At 38.7% G+C, this 24,453-nt stretch overlaps 1 protein-coding gene across 2 annotated transcripts; it reads left to right on the forward strand.

Annotated features, from left to right (window-relative positions):
- Positions 1-5,440: 5,440 nt before the first annotated feature.
- dazap1 (DAZ associated protein 1) lies at positions 5,441-20,531 on the forward strand. 2 transcript variants are annotated; one of them, XM_036586286.1, is made up of 13 exons: positions 5,441-6,849; positions 7,684-7,724; positions 8,285-8,451; positions 8,610-8,675; positions 8,955-9,062; positions 9,364-9,412; positions 12,951-13,033; positions 15,522-15,675; positions 15,997-16,026; positions 16,226-16,378; positions 16,732-16,899; positions 18,766-18,855; positions 19,785-20,531. In XM_036586286.1, exons 1-13 carry the CDS (start codon positions 6,782-6,784, stop codon positions 19,955-19,957), a joined length of 1,350 nt encoding a protein of 449 aa, XP_036442179.1. In that variant the 5' UTR covers positions 5,441-6,781; the 3' UTR covers positions 19,958-20,531. The 2 variants fall into 2 exon arrangements, with proteins under 2 accessions (XP_036442179.1, XP_036442180.1); XM_036586287.1 differs by lacking the exon at positions 18,766-18,855 and having other exon boundaries at positions 5,450-6,849.
- Positions 20,532-24,453: the final 3,922 nt, after the last annotated feature.

Below are 24,453 nucleotides of genomic sequence, written 5' to 3' on the forward strand. Positions count from 1 at the left end.
CGATTGACAGAATTCATAAGTTGACTCAATACGATACAGTGGTATCGGATTCAGTCCATTTTTCAAGACCGTAAAAGAAAGAGTGCCTAAAAATGTGCCACGTTATAATGCTAAGTTTCAGTTTATAAGTGCTATCAGCATTACAAAAGGACAAAAGCTGAGACTTTATTATGGCATTACTGGGTTCTCTACACTCTTCAAAAGGTGGTTCTTCAAGGGTTCTTTATTAAAGAAAAAAGGTTCTGTATAGAATCATGAACCCTCAAAGAACCCTTTGCATGATTAAATGGTTCTTCAGATTTATGGAGAACGTGATTTAGATGGTTCTATATTGAACCTTTTTGAAAAGGGTTCTATTTAGCACCAAAAAGGGTTATTGTCATGATGTCAAGCTTGTAACAATAGAAGAACCCTATTTGTATCTATGTAGAACCCTTTTCAAAAAGGTTCAATATTGAACCATCTAAATCACATTCTCCATAAATCTGAAGAACCCTTTCATGGTTTTAAGGAGAATCATTACTTTTGCTAAAGAACCCTTGAAGAACCATCTTTTTTAATAGTGCAGTAAAAGTCAACAATAAATATGTATCTGACAACTCAGATGACCCTTTGAATCTTTTGGTTCTTTGCAAGGTTAAATGGTTCTTCTCTATAATGTAAAACATGTCCCATACTTATTTAATGAATGCTTCAAAGATTGTTCTATACAGCACCAAAAAGGGTTCTTTACGATGTCAAGCTAGTAACAATAGAAGGACCCTTTTCAAAAAGGTTCAATATAGAACCATCTAAAGCACATTCTCCATTAATCTAAAGAACGCTTCATGATGCAAAGAACCCTTTAATCATGCAAAGCGTTCTTTGAGTGTTCATGGTTCTATATAGAACCCTTTTCTTTACTAAAGAACCCAAGAACCATCTTGTTTAAGTGTGTATGGAGAACCATTTCATGCTTAAATCGTTCTTCAAAGCATTCAGTATAGCACCAGAAAGGTTCTTCTATTGTTACGTTATATAGAACCATTTTCAAAAAGGGTCTGTATAGAACCATATAGAACACATTTTCCACCAGTCTGAAGAACGATTTCACTATGCAAAGAACCATTTAAGTACAGAACTCATGGTTTTAAATAGAATCATTCCCTTTGCTAAAGAACCCTTGAAGAACCATCTTTTTTTAAGAGTGCAGTAAAAGTCAACAATATACACACATATGTCTCACAACTCAGATGACCCATTGAATCGGTTGGTTCTTTGCATGGTTAAATGGTTCTTCTCTATAATGTAAAACATGTTCTATACTTATTTAAAGAGCGCTTCAAAAATTGTTCTATGCAGCACCAAAAAGAGTTTCACTGTTGTTACGGAAACATTTTTGGTACTGTATAGAACCCTTTTTGCTAAGAATAACATTGGAGTTTTGCCTGATCCATTCAAGGTTCTTAGCAGCATATAAACACTAAACAAACGCTTTACAGTGTTTAAAAGAGCCCACGCCTATCTAACGCTGGCCACAAGCTAACATACCAGTAACAATACTGCAGTACAACATAAGTATTACACCTCTTATATTCAGCAGTCTAACAGAAGTGCTCCTTCTTCAAACTGCCAGTGAGGAGGAGAACACATGATCACGTTCCAATGGTTGAAAATTGATTTTGTTCATCTTGAGAAGTCAAAGTACACAAGCGTGAGATAAGGGCTTTTGCACATGTCGGCTATGTGCTGTAACATTCCACATCTTGGTTCTTCCTATGCAGTTCCTCAGCAAAAACAGCCAATAATCCATTTACAGTGCAGGCCTCCTTATAATGGATGGCACAATGAACAGCGCTTTGTTCTCATCTCTAGATTATGACCTTGTTATAGATATAGGAAATCTATAACATACATGTACTGGTATAGATAGTGACCTCGTTTTAAAGGTTAACATGTTGCACAGATAGAAAAAAAATGGTCTTTTTTCACTGCAATTGCTAATACTTCCTGTTAAAGTTCCTCTACCTTTTCGTGAATCTTTTCCTATTACTAATCTCAACCACACATCAGAAATCTTGTTGAACAACTCCAGGGAGTTGTTTGACCTCACAAGAACAGTTTCGGGTGCTTAAATTACTGTCATTCTTTTTGATCAAACAGTCTTGCTGTCTTAGGCTACATGTATCCAAATATGCATTGAATGTGATCATTAGTGTTTCCACTCATGATCTGAAGGTGTTTTAGTTTAGGAATCCAATGTTGTTCAGCTTTGATTCTGCAACTTATGAGTGTGTTTTGTCCATCTTGACTTTACCCTTTAGTCTTTGTACTGCTCTTTCTCTGTAGTTTCTTGAAACACAGCTAGTTATCTCACTTCTTCAGTCTGTCATCTATCTCAACTCTCCCTTTCCCCTCTGTGTTGGGCTTTAAAATCCATTTTTCATATATATAAGCTAACATAACACCATAACTTTACAAGAGAAAGAAAGAAACATTCTTAACTTTGAAAGGAAATTTGGAGTGTTTGAATTCCTCTATTCATGATAAAATTTTGACATTTTGTAAAAGATACAATTTGGCATTTTCAAATTCTGTAAAAAAAAATAAAAACCTAAAAATGGAGATAGTTCCAGACAGTTTTTGTATTGAAAATCATTATGTTTGTAAAGTAGATGTTGTCAGCAAATCTTAAAAAGAAAAACTGAAAAATCCTGTTTGCTTAACTATTCCACCTCTTCAGATTAGCACTTGGTAGAATCACCTTTTGCTGAAATAACAGCTTTAGGTCTGTTGGGGTGAGTTTCTACCAGCTTTGCACACTGTTTGGTGCATTATTTTTGGCCTATTCTTCATGGCAAATTTACACCATGTTATTCAGGTTGATTGGATGATGTTTCTGGACGAATTTTCATATAGTGACACAGATTCACGAATGGATTGAGATCTGGACTTTGACTTGGCCATTGTAGAACATTCACCTTGTTGTTCAGTGACTCCTGCGTTGTTTTCGTCTTGTGATTGGAAACATTGCCCTGCTAAAAGGTGAAGTTTCTCCCAAGCTTTAATTCTTTAGCAGACTGAAGCAAGTTGTCTTGCAATTTTAATAACAAGTCTAGTCCTTGCTGAGGAAAAGCAACCCCACAGTATGATGCTGCCACCCCCATACTTCACTGTTGAAATGGTGTTTTGTCGGGAAATAGCAGTGTAAGGTTTTGCCACACATAGCATTTTGGATTTTGGCCAAAAAGCTAATTTCTTGCCTTATCTGACCACAAAACCTTATCCCACATTTTTAGATGTGCTTTGATGTCTTTTTTCTTCAGAAATGACTTCTTTCTAGCCACCGTCTCATACAGCCCTGTTGTATGCAGAGCTCTTGATATCGTGGACTGGTGCATCTTCACTCCAGTCTTAGCCACTGAACTCTGTAGCTCCTTCAAAGTGATTGTTGGCCTTTCTGTGGCTTCCCTCACGAGTGTTCTTCTTGCTTTCTTGCTGGGTTTTGAGGGATGGCCTTGTCTAGGCTGTGCTCAGAAGATGCTGAGAAAAGAGCAGTTGATGAAAGAAACATTGTGAGAGCTGTGAAGAACAACCTCCACAGTGCAGGAGTAAAGGGATCACAAACCTTAAAAGCAGAAATGCAGAGGCCATACCACAACATGCAAACCACTCATGAGCAGTAAGAATTGGAAGGCCAGGTTGGAATTGCCAAAGAAATACAGCCACAAAAGTTCCAGAACAGAGTTATATAGACTGATGAGACCAAAATTAACCTCTACCAAAGAGACTGAAAAAAGTATGTAAGTATGAAGAAACAAAGGTTCTGCTCACAGTCCAAAACATACAAGCTCATCTGTCAAGCACAGTGAAGGTAGTGTCATGGCTTGGGCTTGCATGGCTGCTTCTGGAATGCTCTCACTAATGTTATTGAAGATGTAGCTCCTGATGGTAACAGCAGAATGAATTCAGATGTATAGAAAATCATTCTGTTTGCAAATTTACAGAGAAATGCATCCTATCTAATCAGGAGGAACTTCATCACACAGCAAGACAATTATCCAAAATGCACAGCCAAAACAACGAAGGACTTCAAAGGGAACTTAGGGGAGAAAGCCTCGAAAAGTATTGCAAAACAAGAATGCAACAGTTGAAGTTGCCTGTTTTCTGATGGACATAAATACAGTGCACCTGATGGCCACTGTAGGTTCTACTACATCTTTGAAAACAGAGGGCTGAGGGAGGGATATTCTGTTGGCTGCAATCTGCAATCTCACTGCTAGATGCTACTAAATTTTACACACTGCACCTTTGAGTCAGAACTGAGCTCCAGTTCATAAGATTTGCTGTTTCAGTTATTGCATAAACCCAAGTTACCTTCTTGTCCAATCCTGGGTATTTAGCCAAGATTCTAGACTCATCTGATTCTACTGACTGAGAAAATGAGACTCTACAGCTTAATGAGTGCTCTTAATGATTTTCTTTTTATCGAAGCCTATTTCGCTTTCAAAACAGCTTTTTGTTCTGTAGCACTGTCAGTTCTTTTGTTTGTTCACAAAGTTAGTGGTATGATCTATCTAAATGTTAATAAAACCTTAATCTAACTTCTAATTAACAAACAATTGCAATTATGTTTGAATTTTAACAAAATTTAACAAGACGTGTTGATAAGTAGTTTCATTAGATAAATTTAGAGAGGCAGGGATCACTACACACAGACAAATCCATCATCAGTCATCGACAAACAAAAGTAGATAAAAGTCAAAAATCAGACGAACTAACAAGGCACATTTGGAAACATGGCTAATGAGGGGGCAGAGCTGAATGTTTCAAGGAGATCCAGGATGGGATCCTGTGATTTTCAGTTACAGGGTAATACGATCTACCCATGCCAAAAAAAGGCAATTTAATGCGAGTTGGCTCTCATCATTCACATAAAAAAGACTTGTTTGCAAATAACACATCACTAACTGCATTGCTTTCTTACAGAGCAAAGTGCACTTCAAACTATACTGTATGCAGCTGTAGCCCACTTAGCTTGATTTATGCCAAAACTCACAATAAAAGTAAAAACAAAATATATAAAATACACAGTACACAAAATAATGTACAAGCAACATAAAATAAGTGCAGTGAATGTAGTTACCATTTAAATTTTTGAGTTGTGTACAGTAATAAAGTACAGTATACACTGATCAGGAATAACACTATGACCACCTCCTTGTTGCAAATGCAGGATAGGAACTACTTTTCCTTCCATACCTCCTTCTGCTTCACACACAGACAGAGACAGAAACATGTTATGCACTCTTTGTAATGACAGATGAGATCACTGCACTAAACAGGCAATTTATTTACTACTAATGCAAAAGCTTTCACTTTAAACATTTAAGGTCCACATTTACTGTGTTTCACTGTAGAAGTGACAAAAGTTCCCCATTTTATTTTATAATATAATAATAAAATTAATGGTATCGACCACCCCTACAATAAATAAGTCATTTCATGAGATCAGTGCCAAATGGACATAGTAATTTGACAATTTTAATTTCAAGAAATCACTTTTTTACTCTCCATAGTTTCTACTACATATTGCTCTGACCACAAAACAGGTTTTCCGACCTCACAACCCATATTTCCCACTGCACAAAGTAGTACCCCTCCATCATACTGAGCTTGTTATTGAGGGAAGTACAATGGGGTGGGATATTTCAGACTAAACTGGCCAGTGTGCTTCGTGTTATCATGTTTAGACCTTGTAACATCAGTTTTTCAATAGTTAAATTACAGGTCTTTTCTGTGAATATTGCCAAAACTCTTATCTCTGTCTCTCTATTTATTTTGTATGATGGTGTGGACATTATGGTCAACAGATCCTGTAAAATTGTAGAAAACAACTAATTATCAAAGTTAAATTAAAGCAAAATTCTCTCTGAAGCTCAAATGATGTAATTTACTGCCAATATTTCTTGCTTTAAATGAGTAATTAATATAATCAAAGGTTTGATTCTGAAATTCTCCACACTGCCTCTAGCCATCGCAAAGATTTGTTCAAATTCCTCCACTAGCATATCTGATTTAATGAAGCATTGGTTGAACCAATCTAGGCCTTGAATGATAACTACAGTTAATACTGGGCTGCCACAAAGAAAGGTTTGGAAATGGTTAAGTGAACATTGTCAGACTAGGATTGGGCGATATGGCAAAAATACAATATAATGATACTTTAAGACATTTTCAATGTTTCACACATTGCTTTACACTAAATCCAATTAAACAGCCATAATTATGCTCTATTTGTAATCGAACATGCAGTGTTCCTTAAGTACTGATTATATCCATGATACGCTCAGAAAAGCATATTATGATATAATTTATCACAGTACCAATAAAATATCGTCACATTGCCCAACTCTAAATCAGAGACACAAACTCTCTACTTATGATCTTTGTATTTTTTCTAATACTAGAGTTTTTCTGAGCAAAAAGTACAGTACTGTACGTATATAAAAACGCACACTTTCATAAAAAGTGTTCCATTCACTATTTTTCTGATTAAAATGCAGATTTTTATGTCTTTTACACGTATCGAGGATTGTGGACTCCCTTTTCATGGAGTGACGGAAATGACTACAACTCCCAGCACACGTAGTCTTCCTGACGCTCCCCCCTGCAGGGGGCCCCCGTGGCGGCGCGTCAGCGTTGCGCAGACCGGGTTTGAACCGAAAGCGGAGTGACCTTCCCGGGCCAGTCGGAGAGAGGAGAGACGGCTTAGTTTGGAGGAGACTGAGGCAGCAGACTGATGTCAGCACTCCAGTCCACAACTCTTGCTACAGAAATGAACAACAACCTAGCAGGAGACGAAATTGGGTGAGATAGACACCATTTTTTGTTACAAAAGCCGATCTTTTTGTGTACCGAAAGCAGATTAAAATCTCACCATCACGTCATCGTAGAGAGCTACAGAGGCACCGACTTGCGCAGCGAGCCGAGCTGCAACCAACGGCCGTGTTGTAGTTTAGCCTACAGTAAGCTAGCGGAGGAGCCGTCAACCGTCGTTTTCTTTTAGCTAGCTTCGGCTGTTAGCCAACTTACCTGTCTCTTAGCAAGGTGACCGACCAGTTACAGAAACAGAAGAGACGAACTTCGAGAGGCAGCGGTGGTGGTCTGAGAACAGGGCTTTTCTTTGTTTGCTGAAATGAGTTGAACGCTTCAACGACTCATTCATAGCTAGCCAGCTAGCTGTCAAAGTGTCTTCACTCGCAAGTTACCGACATTAGCTACTGTTAGCTCGTTAATTAGCGAGCTTGGTTATATACTGAATTTTGACCTCTGTTGTTGTGTATCGTGAGAGTAAATATTGTGGAGTGCTCAAACTTAATCTTTACATTAAATTCCTGCACATTGTTACCGAAACGAAGCTAACTAATTCTTCAGCTACAGAGCGAGGGATGTAGGTTAACGTTTGTGCTCGGACCTAAGGTGGTACCGTAGTGTTTGTTGATAGGCAGTAAGTCAAGAATGACGAGTTAAGTGTCAAGCTGCAAGTTCGTGATAAACCCGACTTAAAGTGACAAGACAAGTCAGCTTTGCCATCATCATGAGTGATAGCTGGATAAATGGAAGTAACCTTCTCTTCGCACAGTTCATTGAATGTTGTTGCTCGACCTATTAATCTGCTGTAACATCTTACTTGTCTTACAGGAAGCTGTTTGTGGGAGGACTGGACTGGAGTACAACTCAAGGTGAGCTCACCTGAGCACTTATTTTATAAAAGCTCTTTGGTTTAGTGAAACTCGGGCAGTTTGTACTGAATATCGTAATCCTTCGCAGTGCTTCTCACACTGACAGCAAAATATTAGACCTAATATTATATTAACTGTGGGTGAGAAGATGCTTCCAGCAGCTTTCTCCACTCGCTGCTGTTTGCTCCACACTGCCCATAAGAAGAAGTGAACATTGATAATGTAGATAATGTAGAACCGAATGTTTAGAACCTGATGTTTCTGTTGGGCAAAAGTATAAGTGAATTGCAGTTTTTCCTCTTTAAAACATGTCCCACCCATAGTTTCTGTTTTAAGTGTTTTGTATAGGTATCAACATCACTGCATCCTCTTCATAACGTCAGAGCGTTATAGAGATAGTTTGTGGTTATATACTTGCAGATTGCAGGTTTTTTATTAAGCGCAGTCATTTGGATAGGAAAATTAAGGCATATTTTCCCATAAGCAGTTAATGAAGTCCTGTTTGCGGTATCAAAAGATGTGCCGTAGAATATTATCACCTGTTCTCTCTCTGTTGTTAGAGACTTTACGAAACTACTTCTCCCAGTATGGAGAGGTTGTGGACTGCGTCATCATGAAGGACAAAAGCACAAATCAGTCCAGAGGATTTGGGTTTGTGAAGTTTAAAGACCCGAACTGTGTTCGGACTGTACTGGACACCAAACCTCATAACCTTGATGGTAGAAATGTGAGAACCAGCGGCTTATTGCTTTTCTGATGGAGTTTGGTTTAATTCAAGCCACGTAATATTGATCATATTGTGATAAAATTACAAATGGTACCAATTACGGCTACATAAACAGAGAAATATATTCATCATTGAGGTTTAACTCTCTGCTCCTGTAGATTGACCCCAAGCCGTGCACTCCGAGAGGAATGCAGCCTGAAAAGACACGAGCAAAGGATGGCTGGGTAAGCAGTGTAATAATAATAGTGTTAGTGAGTATGAAATTGTCATAGTTCAGGCTATTTGTTTTTCAAATGATGTTCATATTGGCAAAACAGTGTTTGTAGATTAAACAGTGAGGAAAGAACAGGCCCTGCAGTGCTCAGTTGGATTTTGTAAATGTATGCTCTGCCAATTTGCATGAGTGTATGCTCCTAAGCCATGTGAAAGTAATTTTTTATGATTGAGTTAGAGCATTTTCATTGCCCTCCTTTTTAACCGAGGTTCATTTGTATACATTTTAGAAAGGAGGTAAAAGTGACAGCAATAAATCCAAGAAGATATTTGTTGGTGGAATTCCTCACAACTGCGGTGAACCTGAACTCAGGGACTATTTTAACAGATTTGGAGTGGTAAGATGGGTTATGTTCTCATTTCAGTATTTTTGTCTTCTAATCAAGTTTGCCATCACTAGAAGTGATAGCTGGTGAAATGGAAGCAACCACCTTACAGTAATGCGTTATTCTAAGCAACTTTAATGTATGATTTTGTTTTAAAGACAATGGACTTGTGACATTTTATGTATTTTTATGCGTTTAATTTGTGACTTCAAGACTGACACCCTACAATTTGTGCTGATGAATTTAGATCAATCTTTGAGTGACCACTCAGTTCGCTCGCTCACCCACTTGTCATATATTTCCCTCCTTGAAGGTGACAGAAGTGGTAATGATCTATGATGCGGAGAAACAGAGACCCCGAGGTAAAAGCTGATCTAGTTCTGTTCCCATTACATCTATCTTCACGCTCATGACAAACTATTCTGACCCAAAGAGAAGCGACTCTCACTCTATGTCCTTCAGCAGGGCACATTCTGATATCATTTCTCACCCACCATGTCTCTGATGCTGTATTTGGCATGTGGCAGAGCTCCTGCATGGAGAGAACGCAAATCGACAGCATTGACATAAAGTGTAGACCTTTGCATTGTCTAAACATCTGTCACTGAATCAGCTTCTGGTGCACTTGCTTGATTTTAAACCTGAAGTACAGTCTTAACCTGCATGCTGGCTGTTCATATTTTGAGCCTTTTTATTCTTATTTGAAAAGAGCTTATTAGCCTAAATTTCCAGCATTCCAAACGTTATTCATTTTGCTAGAACAAAGCCAGCACATGAAGTGAATACTTGCTAATAGCTCTGTTTGATAGATGAAATTTTGATAAATGAAAATAATGAAATGAGCCTGATTTGTTGAAGTGATTAGAACAAAACAGATTCCACAGGAAAGCTGCAGTGAAATGAGTACAAAAGTTAGTTAGAACGAATTCTGCAGTTGCAGGTTTAAGATGAAGCCAGGAATTATAATTAGGTTAAACCGAAGTGTGCATTTTGATGTTGAATGAAATTGTACAGGATTTCGATAATACAGAGAAAATCCATTGCACATGCATACTGAACATCATAAAGACATTACTAAGCAACACTTGTTTGATTGTAGATGTTGTGTTTCAGACTGTTCCACCCTGTTGGAACAATCCTGACTATTTGCAGTATAAATAGATATTGAAAATGTATCATTGTTATCATGCATAGCGAATACTAAGTGTGTTTTGCACAGAGCTGTTTCCTCATCATTTGCTTAAAAAATCCCAAAACAATTCCCAATTCTTAAAGTACCCATATCAGTCTCTTTGAGGATACTTGGAATAGTTTGTCATTTGAACATTTTATGTTGCATTTTGAATTATTGGCATTGATCTTTTCTTTTTGTTAACCATAGACATTTGAGTAAGTTCTTTGTTATGCATTCCTGTTTAACTGATATTCTGAATGACGTATGATTTTCCACATGTAGTAAATTAAGTAAGCCCTCTCTTTCTTTTGTATTCCCTTCTCCTTGTGAACTGTTTAAATGTAATTAACTGTTTTCTCAGATTTGTTTTTTTTTTCCCTTCAGGTTACTGTTCAGAGTACCACCACACAGATAAAGGCCAGAAAGGATGTGTATATGTGTGTATGTGTGTATATATATATGTATATATATATACATACACACACACACACGCACAGAATGTCAGGTTTAGGGGCGTAGCCAAAGATTACATGAGAACGTAGTAAAAAAGAGCTGAACGTTTCTGTGATGGCACTCCAGTAACACATCTGTTGTGCTGCTAATACTGTTAGCATGCAGTCATCTTAAAAAGTTTTAACTTGTTGAGGCGTGCTATTTTAAAGGCACATGTTGTTTACAGTCATGTGTCAAAACATGCTACGTCTGTTTTTATAGAATTGAGCAAATCTAATTGAAAAGACTTTTGACTGGCTGATTGTGTGCAGTCTCTGCTTAAAAATAGAGGATGAATTAAGGTGTCGAATGCATTTTAAAAGTAGTAAATTATGAACTAAAATTAACATTTTCACATACACATGGCCTTCTAATGGAAAATCTTAGAATAATAGAATATTGTCCTTTAGTACATTCCAGTGATGGGTTCTGGCCATATTTTAGAAATTAAAAAGCCCTATTTTGTTGCTACCTTGTGATATTCATATCTTTATTTTTAAATTTTTTAGATATTACGAAAGTTACACTTCTTAATCTCTTAATATTAAGAATATTAAGAGATTAAGAAGTGTAACTTTCCGCTGTCCTCATTCTGTGACCTGTGTCGTGTAGGTTGAGCAGCTAGTCAGGAAGTCTGGTTGCAACAGTGTAAGAACTTGACGGAAGCCTGTATTGCTAACAACTTTAATATGCTTTAATGAAGTTAGGTCTTCTGATTAGGGGCAGGTCAGTGGTATATTTAGTGCTAGTTTAAACAGAGGGGCTGCTCCATTTAGTATAAGAGATCTCAGATCTCCCCCTGGGTCTCAAAGGATGCTTAATTGGAATCGGGTTAGATCCCAAAGTGGAGAGATTCTCACAACCCAGTTCTGCCACACAGTTATTTGATCGCACTGAAACTAGTTCACACAGTGTTGCTGGAGTTGGAGCTGGTGCTGAGGCTGCAGCAGAACTTCAAGCGCTATCGCTCTGCTGCTGTCCTCTAGTTCATGCTCTCCTTTATAATAAAAATGACCTTGAAATCAGGAACTGCTCTCTGCCTCAGACTGAACTAGACTAATGTCCTCCTGAGGTAACCTTTCTTACTTCTGAACGAACGAAAGGCTCCCTACTGCTATGCACACGGCTTCCGTTTGGGCTGTTTCTTCTGATATAAAGGAATTTAAAAGGAAAGGAATAGAAAACCCAGTATCTTTGGTTACCCCTCATGAAAACCTTGTCATGCACAGACTTTTTAAGTAAAATGTTGGCCTTTTATCTCTGTGGTGCTTTTGTAGCTGTGTTGTAAATTTCTGTTCTCTTAGTTTACCCAAAGTACTGTGATTTTGGGAAGGCTTTGAGAAACTGTTCAATTATGTATTAGTTTTATTCATCATTTTTGTTATGCGTTAATGATTGTGGCTGCTGCCAGCGTTTGTTGTACAAGAATATAACAAGGGGACATTCAAGGGGGGTTCGGATGAAACTGCAGGGGAAACAGAAATGGGGAAAAATAATTAACTTTGAAAAGAATTACTTCTCTTTTAGATTTTTAAAAGTATAACAGTGTCTTGTTTGTAATCCTGACTTTGAATACATTTAGTTATCACTGTCCTCACTGACACTGCTCGTTCAGCTTTTAATGATTAAATCAAGTGAAGGTTAATTTTCACAGATGGAAAACAATGTTAATTTTTCCCTACACCTTTTAAAACAGGTGGCTTTTCAAAGGTTCTTTAGTAAAGACAGTGGTTCCACATAGAGCCATGAACACTCAAAGAACCGTTTGCATGCTTAAATGGTTCTTTGCATGGTGAAACAGTTCTTCAGATTGATGGAGGATGTGTTGTATATGGGGCTGTATAGAGCCTTTTTCAAGCTTGTAACAGTAGAACCCTTTTTGGTGCTTATTTAGAACCATTTTCAAAAAGCTTTTATATAGGACCATATACCACATTCTCCATCAGTCTGAAGAGCCATTTTACCATGCAGAGAATCGTTTAAGCAGGCAAATGGTTCTTTGAGTCTTCATAGTTCTATATAGAACCATTATTTTTACTAAAGAACCTTTGAAGAACCATCAGTTTTAGGCGGGTAGATGAGACTGGAGTTCCTGTCCAACCATTTTTATTGTATCACAGGCTGCGACATCATCCAAACCCCCGGTGTCCCCTTGGTCCCCCCTCCTCAACTGTTCTTCACCTTGTTCTGTCCCAACACCCTGCTACCTTGATTCACTTTTGGTCGTTGGCTAGGTTTTGGATTTATTACTTTCGAGGCCGAACAATCAGTGGACCAGGCTGTCAACATGCATTTTCACGACATCATGGGCAAAAAAGTGTGTAGTTGTAGTTTTATTTTACCCTAAAGCAGAAACTGAAGCTTGGGCGACGGATAATGTTCTCTGCTAGCACTGTGAACCAATTTCAGCTTTTCTTCCCTGAAAAGAGACACATATTCAGAAATGAATCTGTGTTATGTGTAGCTAAAGGTTTGTACAGCTCTCATGTCAAATATAGCATAAATGACTAGCCATCACAAAGAATACAGCTTTGGACTATGAATCATTGACAGTGAGTCATGTTAAGCACAGCTTCTGCAGTCGCCCAAGGTTTAGTTTATTTGGACCACTCCTTTAGGTGGTTTTATGCTGGTGATTATTATTGAGCTAAGAGAGGTGAGTTTTACTTGTATCTGCGTAGTACTTGACGTTTAATTCATTTTCACCTAAAGGACTGGTCAATGTCATTTTCCATCTTTTATTATTCATTTTGTTTCTGCCAGGTCACTTACTGTTTGAGTTATTGATATTATCCAAGAAGTTAAAAAAGATAAAGCAAAGCCTCAATTAAGTGACCTCAGGTTTGGAATCTCCATACTGTGTCAATTTGCCCTCTAAATTAAACCAAAAACAACATTTATATTGATCAGTCCCTGCGGATGCTTTCTTTTTTTTAATGCATAAAATGTTTAGCAGAGGTAATGCTTCTTACTAGAAATCAAAGGTTTTGCATGAGAAATGGGCCTCGTATTAGAATGCGACTACTTGTATTAGATGGTCTCTGCCATCAGCACAGTGCTTTTGAACAAGGCTTTAAAACCTGTGTTGCCCCAGGGGTGCATCTCCTGCCACTTCATAGGCAATGTATGTTGTCTGCTGTAGTAAAATGCTGTGTTTAATAACTTGAAATTTGCATTAAAGCAGACACAAAAAAGAATGGGCATAAGTAAAAGAGCAAAATTTGTCTGACAATCTGTTCTTTGTCAAAAGTGCAATATAAACAAACTTCTAATTAGAAATGGCTTTTTCAGAAGACTTCCTAAGTCTGATATGATTAAAGGCCAGTTGATTTTATTTGACTTTTAAACACCCTGAAGTTGGAATTGAGCGTACTGGCTCAACGCTGAATGTATGATTTGTTCAGCCATGCAGTCTGTGTACTGGTGGATGCATATCTATTACTCACCAATTTGAAGTGGCCCCTGGCATTTTTCTGCCCTCTCTCATGACCGCTGTGTGCTGATTCAAAGTGACGAACCACTTCCGTGAAGTTTGCTGTAGTTTTCCGTACAGGCTGAGAGTTGCTGTCCTACATTATATATTTATTCTGTGGTACCAACTCTCCTTGACTGTGTCCTGTTTTCCTTCAGGAAAACAGGTTCTCCAGTACCTAGGCTATTGTTCTTGATATGACATTATTGCGATGGGACTTCAGGGAGGTGGGGGCCATACGTTATAAATTTAGAAACTGGAGCATATCAAACTGTGTTGCAAATCCCAGCTCTGGAGCCGGACGCCAGGACTTCTGTGCTTCCTCCCATCACTCTGAGCCCTGAAGCCCGCGGGAGTGGGCCTAGGTAGTCGAGCGGAGGGCCGCAGACCACTCGCTCAAACTGGCGCCTAATTAGGTCGACAGAGAAGGAAGAGGGAAGGCGAAAAAGAAAGTCACCACGTTTTATGCTACTTTTGCGAGCAGAAAAATATCGCGCCTTGCTCTTGATTCAAGGTGACCCCAATAACTCAGCCCATTTAGAGGCTGTTCTATTTCTGTCCTACCCATTTTACACTCCTGGTGTGTGCGCATTTCTTGAGCGGCTGGGACATCTATAGTTGGGCACTGGAAGGAATGGGATAAAATTTATGTTGTCTCTGATCAGGTTGGCTCTAGTTTATAAATAGACATGGTTCTAAAGTCTTTTTTTTTCTTTCAGGTCTACATATTTTATACATCAGAGGATCATATTACATTTTTTTCTCCTATGTTTGACACAGTATGAAGATTCATTTCTGAAAAAAAAACTTATGACTCCATTATTCTCTGCATGTTTATTATTTTATACAGTTAGATATAAAATTTTCATCATATTTCTACTCCAAAATGACCTAAATTGAAGTTCTTAAACGCGTTAGCCAGGGTAAGGTAAGTCTAGACTTTCTATCAGCAATTTTTATCTATTTAAAAGGGATAAGATACAACAAAAATGTAGGGACAATGTTTCTCAGGTACATTTTACAGGACAGAAACTGACCATAGACTAAATTTATTACCTATACTTGCTCATTATTGACAGATTTAAAGATTTGTAATAGAATACATTTTTTAAAAGTTTTTATGCATTTCATTCAAAAGTACCTTAGAAACATTGCTTCAAAGATGTAATAAGAAGCCCAGAATACATCTTTATATCTGTACTGAGCTCTCTTATTTAGTCTAAGTAAGACTATCTCAACTGAACTGCAGGCTAAGTAATTGATGGGGTGAGGGAGGCACACTGGTCATTGAATTTTGCCCTTTCAAGTTATGCTGTCTTTGTCCTTTGTCCAGGTTGAAGTGAAGAAGGCTGAACCTCGGGACAGCAAAGCTCCTGGCCCTGGGCAGCTGGGAGCCAATCAGTGGGGACCCAGAGCCATCTTAAGTGCAGCCAATGGCTGGGCTGCACAGCCTGCTCAGAGCTGGCATCAGAGCTACGGGCCTCAGGGTGAGTGAGGGCGAATAGGTCTCCCTCTGGGAACATGACATTCTAGTGTGAAAAAAGATACCAGAGGCGCCAACTGGTATCTGAGCCGCAGTTTGCCTCCGTTTTGGCTGCACTGTTTGTGCCATCTGTTCGAAACCACAGTGGGTTTGTCTACAGTGTAAGGGTGACAGCTTTCACATAGCGAATGAACAAGCCAGAAGAACGCTTGCACGGCTTGAAGTGAAGCCAAAATGATTGCAACCTTTAATTGAATAAGTAACACCTTAACTCCTGTGAATGTTTAGAAAGCAAGAAAACACTGACACTGTCTGTCTTTGACAGGGGTTTGGGTGTCCACAGGTCAACCGTTAGGTAGGTTCTATTACATGATTTGTGTTAGATATTTAGTAAAACCTGAAATTAAACAATTATGATAACTGCATGTCTTGAATTAGTTGGATGAACAAAGAGTAGGTGGGGTTTAGAGCTGCTTAGTTTTGTGACATATGAACAACCCATTAGATATGTGCTTTCTAATCTGCTCATGTATTACCCGTCTTGTTGGTCACAGGTGGATACGGTGCTCCTTTGCCAGCAGGCCGAGGAGCTCCTGCTCAGCCTCCCTCTCCTTTTAATGCGTTCATAGTCACAGCACCCCAAGCAGGAGGATTTGGGGCACCTCAGGGATATCCCCAGCAGGGCTATAGCACACCCCCTCAGTTTGGTAAGTCATCAAAACATCACCTTCTGTTTGATTCTGGAATAGATACACACAATAAATCTATTTTGGGCTGAATCCCAGGCCTCTTGATAGCTCTGGTCCTTCATTTCCTGTCTGTTATGGCTGTTTTCTAATCTGAAGGCTGTTGATATAGGTTTTTTGAAAAGGAGCCAAGACTGAGAGTACTCAAATTGTTAAGGGCAGATGTTCAGGGCCACTAGTATGTTCAGTTTTATTACATTCATATAAATGTTTCAGCTTGTTGCTTTAGATTGGCTTTAAAAGTTTTAAAAACTACGTTGTTTTCTTTCTGTCATTTGAGTCTAAATAACTTTTCCTTTCCCAAACTCACAAAGGGTACAGTTTTGGCACGCCTCAGGGTGACCAATTCGTACCACAAGGCATGCCTCCTCCTCCCACAACGCCTGGAACAGGACCCCTAGGCTTTGCCCCGGCTACCACCCCAACTCAGGACATGAGCAAAGCCCCTCCGGCACAGCCAGACTTCTCCTATAGCCAGTATGGTGAGTAAAGGGCTCACCTCACCTGGCCACGGCTTCTCCTGTTACTGTTGAGTGGATCCATTTTCTAAACCACCTTAGGTACAGCCCATTACAGCGATCCTCACACAAGCAAGAGCTTGCTCTTTATAACACATGGCTGAACTGGCATGACGGCATCACTCGCACACAAGCTTGCATACGATCCCTCACCTATGGTGATTCTGTAGGTGTCACCACATTCACCACACCTGCTGTGAATATGGTCAATTTAATGTCTGTAGTTTATGTGCATTATGATGTTGAATGATTTATCAGTCATATGTTTGAATTAGATCATCCTGCAGTGTTGCTTTTTGGATGGTGCGGTGCCTCATTTAATGTAGGTTAATTTTAGGTGTGCATTTTTGATGCTTAAATTAATTTCAAAGCTTTAAACGGCTACATGAATTCATACTGCCATATCAGTACTGATATATAAGAAACAGGAAAAGCAAATATGAACAAAAAAGCTTTCTACCCACATCAGTAAGCCCAGATGATACTTAGATGTTTTGAAACTGTCACTTGTTTATGCAAGAAGATGTTACCTTTCTTTTTATTATTGCTGATTAATGAAACAGGTAATTTGATTATTAGTGGTAGAATTTTGTTATGCAGCATATAAGTTTCAGACGGATTGTAGAAAGCATCAAATAACAGTTAACTGCAAACTGAGAATGTTATTTTGCCACTGATAATCATAACACCAGTATTTCTTTCTGCAGTAGTTTAGGTTGGAGAAATTGAGTTAATTGCAAGTTTACCTATAACTAGGGCTGAATGATATTGGAAATATTTTAGATTTTAGCGGTAAATATTGCAATATTTAAAAATCAAAATAGGAAGGAAAAGATTTACCCAAATAAACTATTCCCAAATGGAGCTAATTATCACTAGCAATGGGAAGGGTATGTTTAGAGTCAGTAAACCAGTATTCTAGGGCTGCTACGTATTACAACTGCAATATAACATTCATATTCTATATTGACAGATTAACAGATTAATTAACCCTCATTGTGATGTGCTTTGGATTGGTCATCGTTATTTCTGACGAAAAATATTTTGTTTGTTGAATCAAGTAAATGCCTTGATTTGTCCGAACACCAAAAGAACAACTGTGATTGTTCAGGATGCTCACAGCACACAGGTTAATTTGCATATTGCATACATATGTGATGGTATTGCTAAGGCTAAAGTTGCAATAACAATTAATAAATGATATATTGTACAGCCCTACAGATGTTATTCTACAGCTGAAGGAACTCATTGTTTTCACTACTTTACTACTGTGCCTCAAATGAAAAGTAAAGGAAACTAAAGAGAGACTGTTTAATAGGCTTAATGAATTAAGCCTAGTCTTAGACTAAATTCGCATTATTCTAGGATTAGGTTTAATCTGGGTCTGGGAAACTGGCCCGACACAAATCAGCAGCAGTTAAACAAGCAGTAAATTGTCCCAGGTTTAAGATGTCACGTCCCTAGACTGACCTGCCTCATTAGCAAAGTGAACTGGAGTCACTCTCAGTGCAGCAGTTATGCCCTCACCTGCCTCAGTGTGTCATGCTTATGCTTCGCTTCCATTCATCAATATCATTAGGGCCGAATGCCTTTAAGATAAGCATAGTGTTTAAGGATTTAAAGGCAGCAAAAGGACCAATCCATTCACCTTATTGTACCTGATTCAGCATCTTTAGACCTTCAAGTCTCAGAGCAGGCTAATCTACTATAGAAGGAAGATAAATTTGTCGAGGCTTTGCCTTGATTGGTAGGAATCTCTCCCCCAGAGCTAGTGTTAAAGGTAGACTCTCTCTGGGTTTAGTCAACCTGGTCTCCTCATCTCCCTGATAGGCTTGGGTAACTATCCTCAGGACCCCTCTGCCTACGGACCAACGCGTCCTTCTCACAGTTATGGTCAGGATGAGCAGGGATATAGTGCAGGTAGGTGTGAGCTACTGTATTTTACAACCACCCAATAAAATAGCAGATGCAATAGTACATAGACTCATGAGGCTTCAGTAATAGTTTTTGTTTTCCTTCTTACATGCATTTTACATACTCCAGTGGTGCGCATACCATGTTCACATGTATGCATATTTTACGTCCCGTATACTCAGTTTTGTTCTCAACATCGTATACTAAATACAGCTACATGTCATTTTAGGGGTGTACATTCTCTTGGACGTTAACATTCCCCTCTCTATCATTTGGAAACTTTATGAAATTGGAAGCAAATGCATATTGGTCAAATTCTTTCTGAACATCTTGGAAGGACTGGAGGAACAAGGATTGTAAATATTTTGTGGCGTCGTAGCTGTAGTTTACTGTACGGAGATGGCTTCCTTCAGCTTTTTTATTTTTTTCTTCGTCTCTGCATTGCTTTGCTGGCCAAAGGATGATCTAATTATAACAGATGGTTTTAAGGTTTATGTATTTTCTTTCTGTATTTTGTGCTTCATGCTGCATATGCAATTCACTTGCCAGATGTTTTACAGAAGACTGAATAAGTTGGAAGCTTATAAACCATTCACCTTATTTGTGGTCATACCGAAAAGCTGTTCCTGTCTGTCTGATCTGTTTTCATCAAAAAAAGTAATGTAAAAAATGTAAATAAAAAAGTATTGTAAAGAAAATGTATTGTCCAAGCATTTTTAATGCGTCTTTGAATAGCTTTTTATTTTTTTCATCTTGCTTCTGTTTTAATCATGGTGTCTTGGTGATTTCACATTTTTGCTCTACAGCTTTTACTACAGATTGTTAAAAACCCTGATGTTGATAAAGGGACAAACTGTTTCTCTAAAAATCCCAGTCCCATGCATGTTTATTTATGCATTCATCTTGAACCTCGTTGTATGTATCTGTTTAAACAGGTTATGGGCAGGACCTGAGTGGCTTTGGACATACTTTCGCTGACCCCAGCCAGCAGACTGCCTCGTACGCTGCCCCTTCTGCACAGCCCTCATCAGGCCCACAGCCGACGCCGAGCAGTTTTGGCCGTGGACAGAACCACAATGTGCAGGGCTTCCATCCTTACCGGCGCTGAGCGTTTCCCTCCCACCTCCACAATGCAATACAAAATTGTCAGGGAAGTAGATGTTCTGATCCTAAACAAAACTGGGTTTTGGGGCTGGTGTTTGACGAACATTACAAACTAACTGAAGAGTGTCCGTGTGTGTAAATTGTGAACAGTGGCTCCTATGTGAGGAGACCACGTTCGTTGTGTATTTTATATTAGGACAGAGCTACTTAGCAATAGATTTTTAATTGTCTGGTGAAACATCAGCACAGAACCGCACCAGACATGGAGTGACAGGGTCTCCCATTTCCTCAGCTTTAATTCTATTAGGGGAATAATGTTTTATTTTCAATTTTGTGGATTTTGTTTACTCTCTGAGCCTTTGACCATTTTATTTAAAAATTGTTTGAAATAGAAATTACGAATATGTATTATACACCTAAACTGTGCAATTTTTTTAAATGAATTTTGTACTACTATATGTGCGCTTTTCTTGTTTTTTATTTAAGGATGTAGATTTCCCTCAGGTGGCTGTTTTAGTGCACTTTGCACTTATGCAAAAAAGAGAGGAATTTTATTTGAAATAAATGATTTAAAGAAACACAATATTGTATTCTTGTTATGTTTCAGAGTCTGTTTTGAGAACATAGGAAGTTGGCAGGCTTACATGAGTAATACAGTGAGGGGAAACAAGTATTGTTTTTGTTATTTGATATATTTCCAATGCATATATTCACTTCAAATTTACACACATTTCATAAACATAGATATGTTTGAAAAAATAACACTGATAGGGAAAAGTATTCAGACAATATTTAAAAAATGTATGTATGTAAAGGTTACATAAAAACTAAGTCTGTAGGCTGTACTATAAGGTATTAATACTGCTAAATGTTTTTTTGCACAGCTGGTGTGATTATAAAAGATGTTACCATTTGTTGGAAAGATTTTACTCAACAAATAGCAATCATAATAGAGGTGCAGGAGCTTCCTAAAGTTAAACATCCTCAAACATCCCTGTTAGTACGATTGGTTTAATAATAATTGGAAGCAAATAGAAAGTTCTTGGAGCCATAACCTACTGTTTTCTGAACAGGTGTACCCTACAAAATTTCACAACACACAGCAGTCGTTTGCAGGACGACCTGAGTGCAGCAGGAACAAAAGTGGATCATTCTCAGCTCTGCAGTAACACTGAAGTGGTGGGGGTGTGTTAGTGTGTGTTGCGCTGGTCTGAGTGGATCAGACACAGTAGTATTGCTGGAGTTTTTAAACACCTCAGTGTCACTGCTGGACTGAGAATAGTCCACCAACCAAAAATATCCAGCCAATGGCCTCTTGTGACCACTGATGAAGGACCAGAGGATGACCAACACAAACTGCAGCAATAGATGAGCTGCTGTCCCTGAATTTACATCTACAAGGTAGACCAACAAAGTAGGTGTTGTAGAGTGGACAGTGAGTGGACACAGTATTTAAAAAGTCCAGCAGCACAGTTGTGTCTGATCCACTTGCACCAGCGCAATGCACACTAACATGCCACCATCACATCAATGTCACTGCAGTGCAGAGAATGATCCACCACCCAAATAATACCTGCTCTGTGGTGGTCCTTTGGGGGTCCTGACCATTAAATAACAGGGTGAAACAGATGGACAACAGTCTGTAATTGTAGAACTATCAAGTGCACTTATGTGGTAAGTGGAGCTGATAAAGTGGACAGTGAGTGTAGAAACTAGGAGGTTTTAATGTTGTTTAATGCTGATTAGTGTATATTGAAGAACAAAAGCAAAAGTGTCTGAAAATTTGTTTCACTGTATGCAAACAGATGAATCTTTACCTTGAGCCAGTAGAAAGGTGTGCACATGAATAAAATAAATGCTGGACTAAAGCTCCAGCTAAGTCTTTTCAGTGATGGTAATGGCTGAAACGGTGCTGTGGATCCTTTTATAAGAGCATGTGAAACATATTGTCTGCCTTATTGGGGGAGTCTTTCACATTTGTTGTTTTGTTTATGCGAGCCTGCCAATTTCTTTGGTAAGTAGTGAATCAGCCGGTAGAACCGGAACCACAATGATGAATTGCACAGTTGCTCTTAATGTAGTGGTCTTTTAAAAATGAACTTAAATGCTTTACAGGCCTTCAGGATGTAAAGTTTTGAAATACATACACCTTAGTTCTAGTTTTAATTTCAAGCCTAAATACTCACTAAAGATCTACTTCGAGCTGTAGCATGGTTCTCTGGTTTATTCAACTAAACAATGTTTTAGTCATGACTGCCGAGTGTGTTTAACCAGTGTCACCTATGTTATGTTATACATAATGACTAATTTCAGACTCGTCTCTCTGAAATGTAGTTATCTGCATGTAGGTATTTGCACTCTGGAGCTCCAGGGCTGTAAAGTGAATGGCAGGGTCATCAATTCTGGTCCAGCACAGCTCGCTGGTTTCTCGGCTCAAACATGCCTACTAAACCTGGTAATTAATTTATGAGCAGTGAAATTACCAAACTGTGCTGGAAACTAGCCCTCCAGGACAAGAATTGATGACCCCAGGTATATGGTGTACAGTTCTGTCATGCTGGTGCATTAGTAATTATAAGCTGTAATACTCCTTCATTCCTCCTTATATTACTAAACTGCTTCTAGAAAAAAAACTAGAGAGAGTAGAGAATGAGCGATAGGTAATAATTATAATTTCTTCTTAAGAAACTAAAGAAGTACTGCAAAGAGTTTTAACATCTCACAAACAAAACATAGGTGCAAAAAAAGATGCACAACTATAAGATTTCTGTAGTGCTGGATAATAGTTTTTATACTTGACAAAAATGTTTCCGTCCTACATTCCTTTAATACCGTCTTTCCGCAATCTACCTAAATAAACTTAGTAGAAATAGAACTATACAGTGGGCGATGGAGGGAGGGAGGTATTGCACATACTAGACAAGGACACCAGACAAGAAGAAACAATAAATAAAGAAGTAGTTCCCACAGTCAAGGTGACTGTCAGTAAGGAATGAGGTAGATGGCAGTAATCACACTGTGCTGTGAATATGTAGTGTGGGAAGGTGCAGTACTATGTGCAGAAATAATTGAAAGTTGGAGACCATGTGAGGTAATATGGTATACAGTGAACTATTACATAATACATTGCAATGCTGAAATATATACAATTCACCAGAATATGGCACAATATATACCAGATGCAATACAATGTACTAGCTAGACTTCGCTACAAAATGTTCTATTGCAGTGGAAAAAGGTGCAAGATGCTGTGTCTGCTGTGTCTGATCCACTCAGACCAGCGCAACACACACTAACACACCACCACCATGTCAGTGTTACTGCAGTACTGAGAATGATCCACCACCCAAATAGTTCCTGCTCTGTGAGGGTCCATGGGGGTCCTGACCACTGAAGAACAGGGTAAAAGGGGGCTAAAAAAGTATGCAGAGAAACAGACGGACTACAGTCTGTAATTGTAGAACTACAAAGTGCACCTATATAGTAAGTGGAGCTGATAAAATGGACAACGAGCATAGAAACAAGGAGGTGGTCATAATGTTATGCCTGATCAGTGCATATACATTATACACTGATCAGCCATGACATTAAAAGTGCAGTGTGTAAGATTTAGTGGCATCTAGTGGTGAGGTTGCACATTGCAACCAACTGAATACCCCTCCCTCACTCCTCTCTTTTCAAGCATGTAGTAGAATCTACAGTAGCCATCATGTTTTCACTTATTTGACGAAGATGATTCACCCTCTCTTGCTTTTTCATGTGCTTAATAATAAGTATGATCCTCCGTTTGTCAAAGTGTAAGTTCTCAAACTTCTCACAACATAAAATGGTTAGCCAGCACTGGCAGAAACCACTGATTCTTCTTCTGACTATGTCTTCTGACTGATGCTATAGTGCCACCAAATTTAAGCTGCTGCTTCAATGTAAAAACGCGAAAAGCACTCTCTAGAGCCAGTGTCTGGTTTATCCATTCTGGAATACTCCAGAAACATAGCGGTGCAACATGGCCGCCTCTGTTGAAATCGGACTCGTTCACTATGTAGATATGAAGGGCTTATTCTAAGCTAACAAAAACACAACAATTCATAGTTACAGGTGATTGTCTGTTGCTGCACAGTTTGCGTTAGTCATCCTCTAGTTCTTTATCAGTGGTCACAGGATGCTTTTGGCTGGATATTTTTGATTGGTGGACTATTCTCAGTCAAGCAGTGACACTGAGGTGTTTAAAAACTCCGCTGTGTCTGATCCATTCAGACCAGCGCAACACACAATAACACTACCACCACGTCAGTGTCACTGCAGTGCTGAGAATGATCCACCACCCAAATAATACCTGCTCTGTGGGGGTCCTGAAAAGCTATAAAGTGCTCCTATATGGTAAGTGGAGCTGTTAAAATGGACAGTGAGTGTAGAAATAAGAAGGTGTTCCTAATAAAGTGCTCGGTGAGTGTATATATACTGTTTCCTAGTTTCCTTCTACACTTTTGAACAGAGATTCCA

Source organism: Colossoma macropomum, unplaced genomic scaffold (genome assembly GCF_904425465.1).
Source record: "Colossoma macropomum unplaced genomic scaffold, Colossoma_macropomum, whole genome shotgun sequence".
NCBI lineage: Eukaryota > Metazoa > Chordata > Actinopteri > Characiformes > Serrasalmidae > Colossoma > Colossoma macropomum.

Bases quoted from the DNA above. Each gene is read 5' to 3' on its own strand.
- dazap1 (XM_036586286.1), top strand. From the start codon at position 6,782: ATGTCAGCACTCCAGTCCACAACTCTTGCTACAGAAATGAACAACAAC. The intron at 13,034-15,521 runs GTGTGTAGTTGT...TCCTTTGTCCAG, and splicing joins ACGACATCATGGGCAAAAAA to GTTGAAGTGAAGAAGGCTGA. The intron at 16,379-16,731 runs GTAAGTCATCAA...AAACTCACAAAG, and splicing joins TAGCACACCCCCTCAGTTTG to GGTACAGTTTTGGCACGCCT.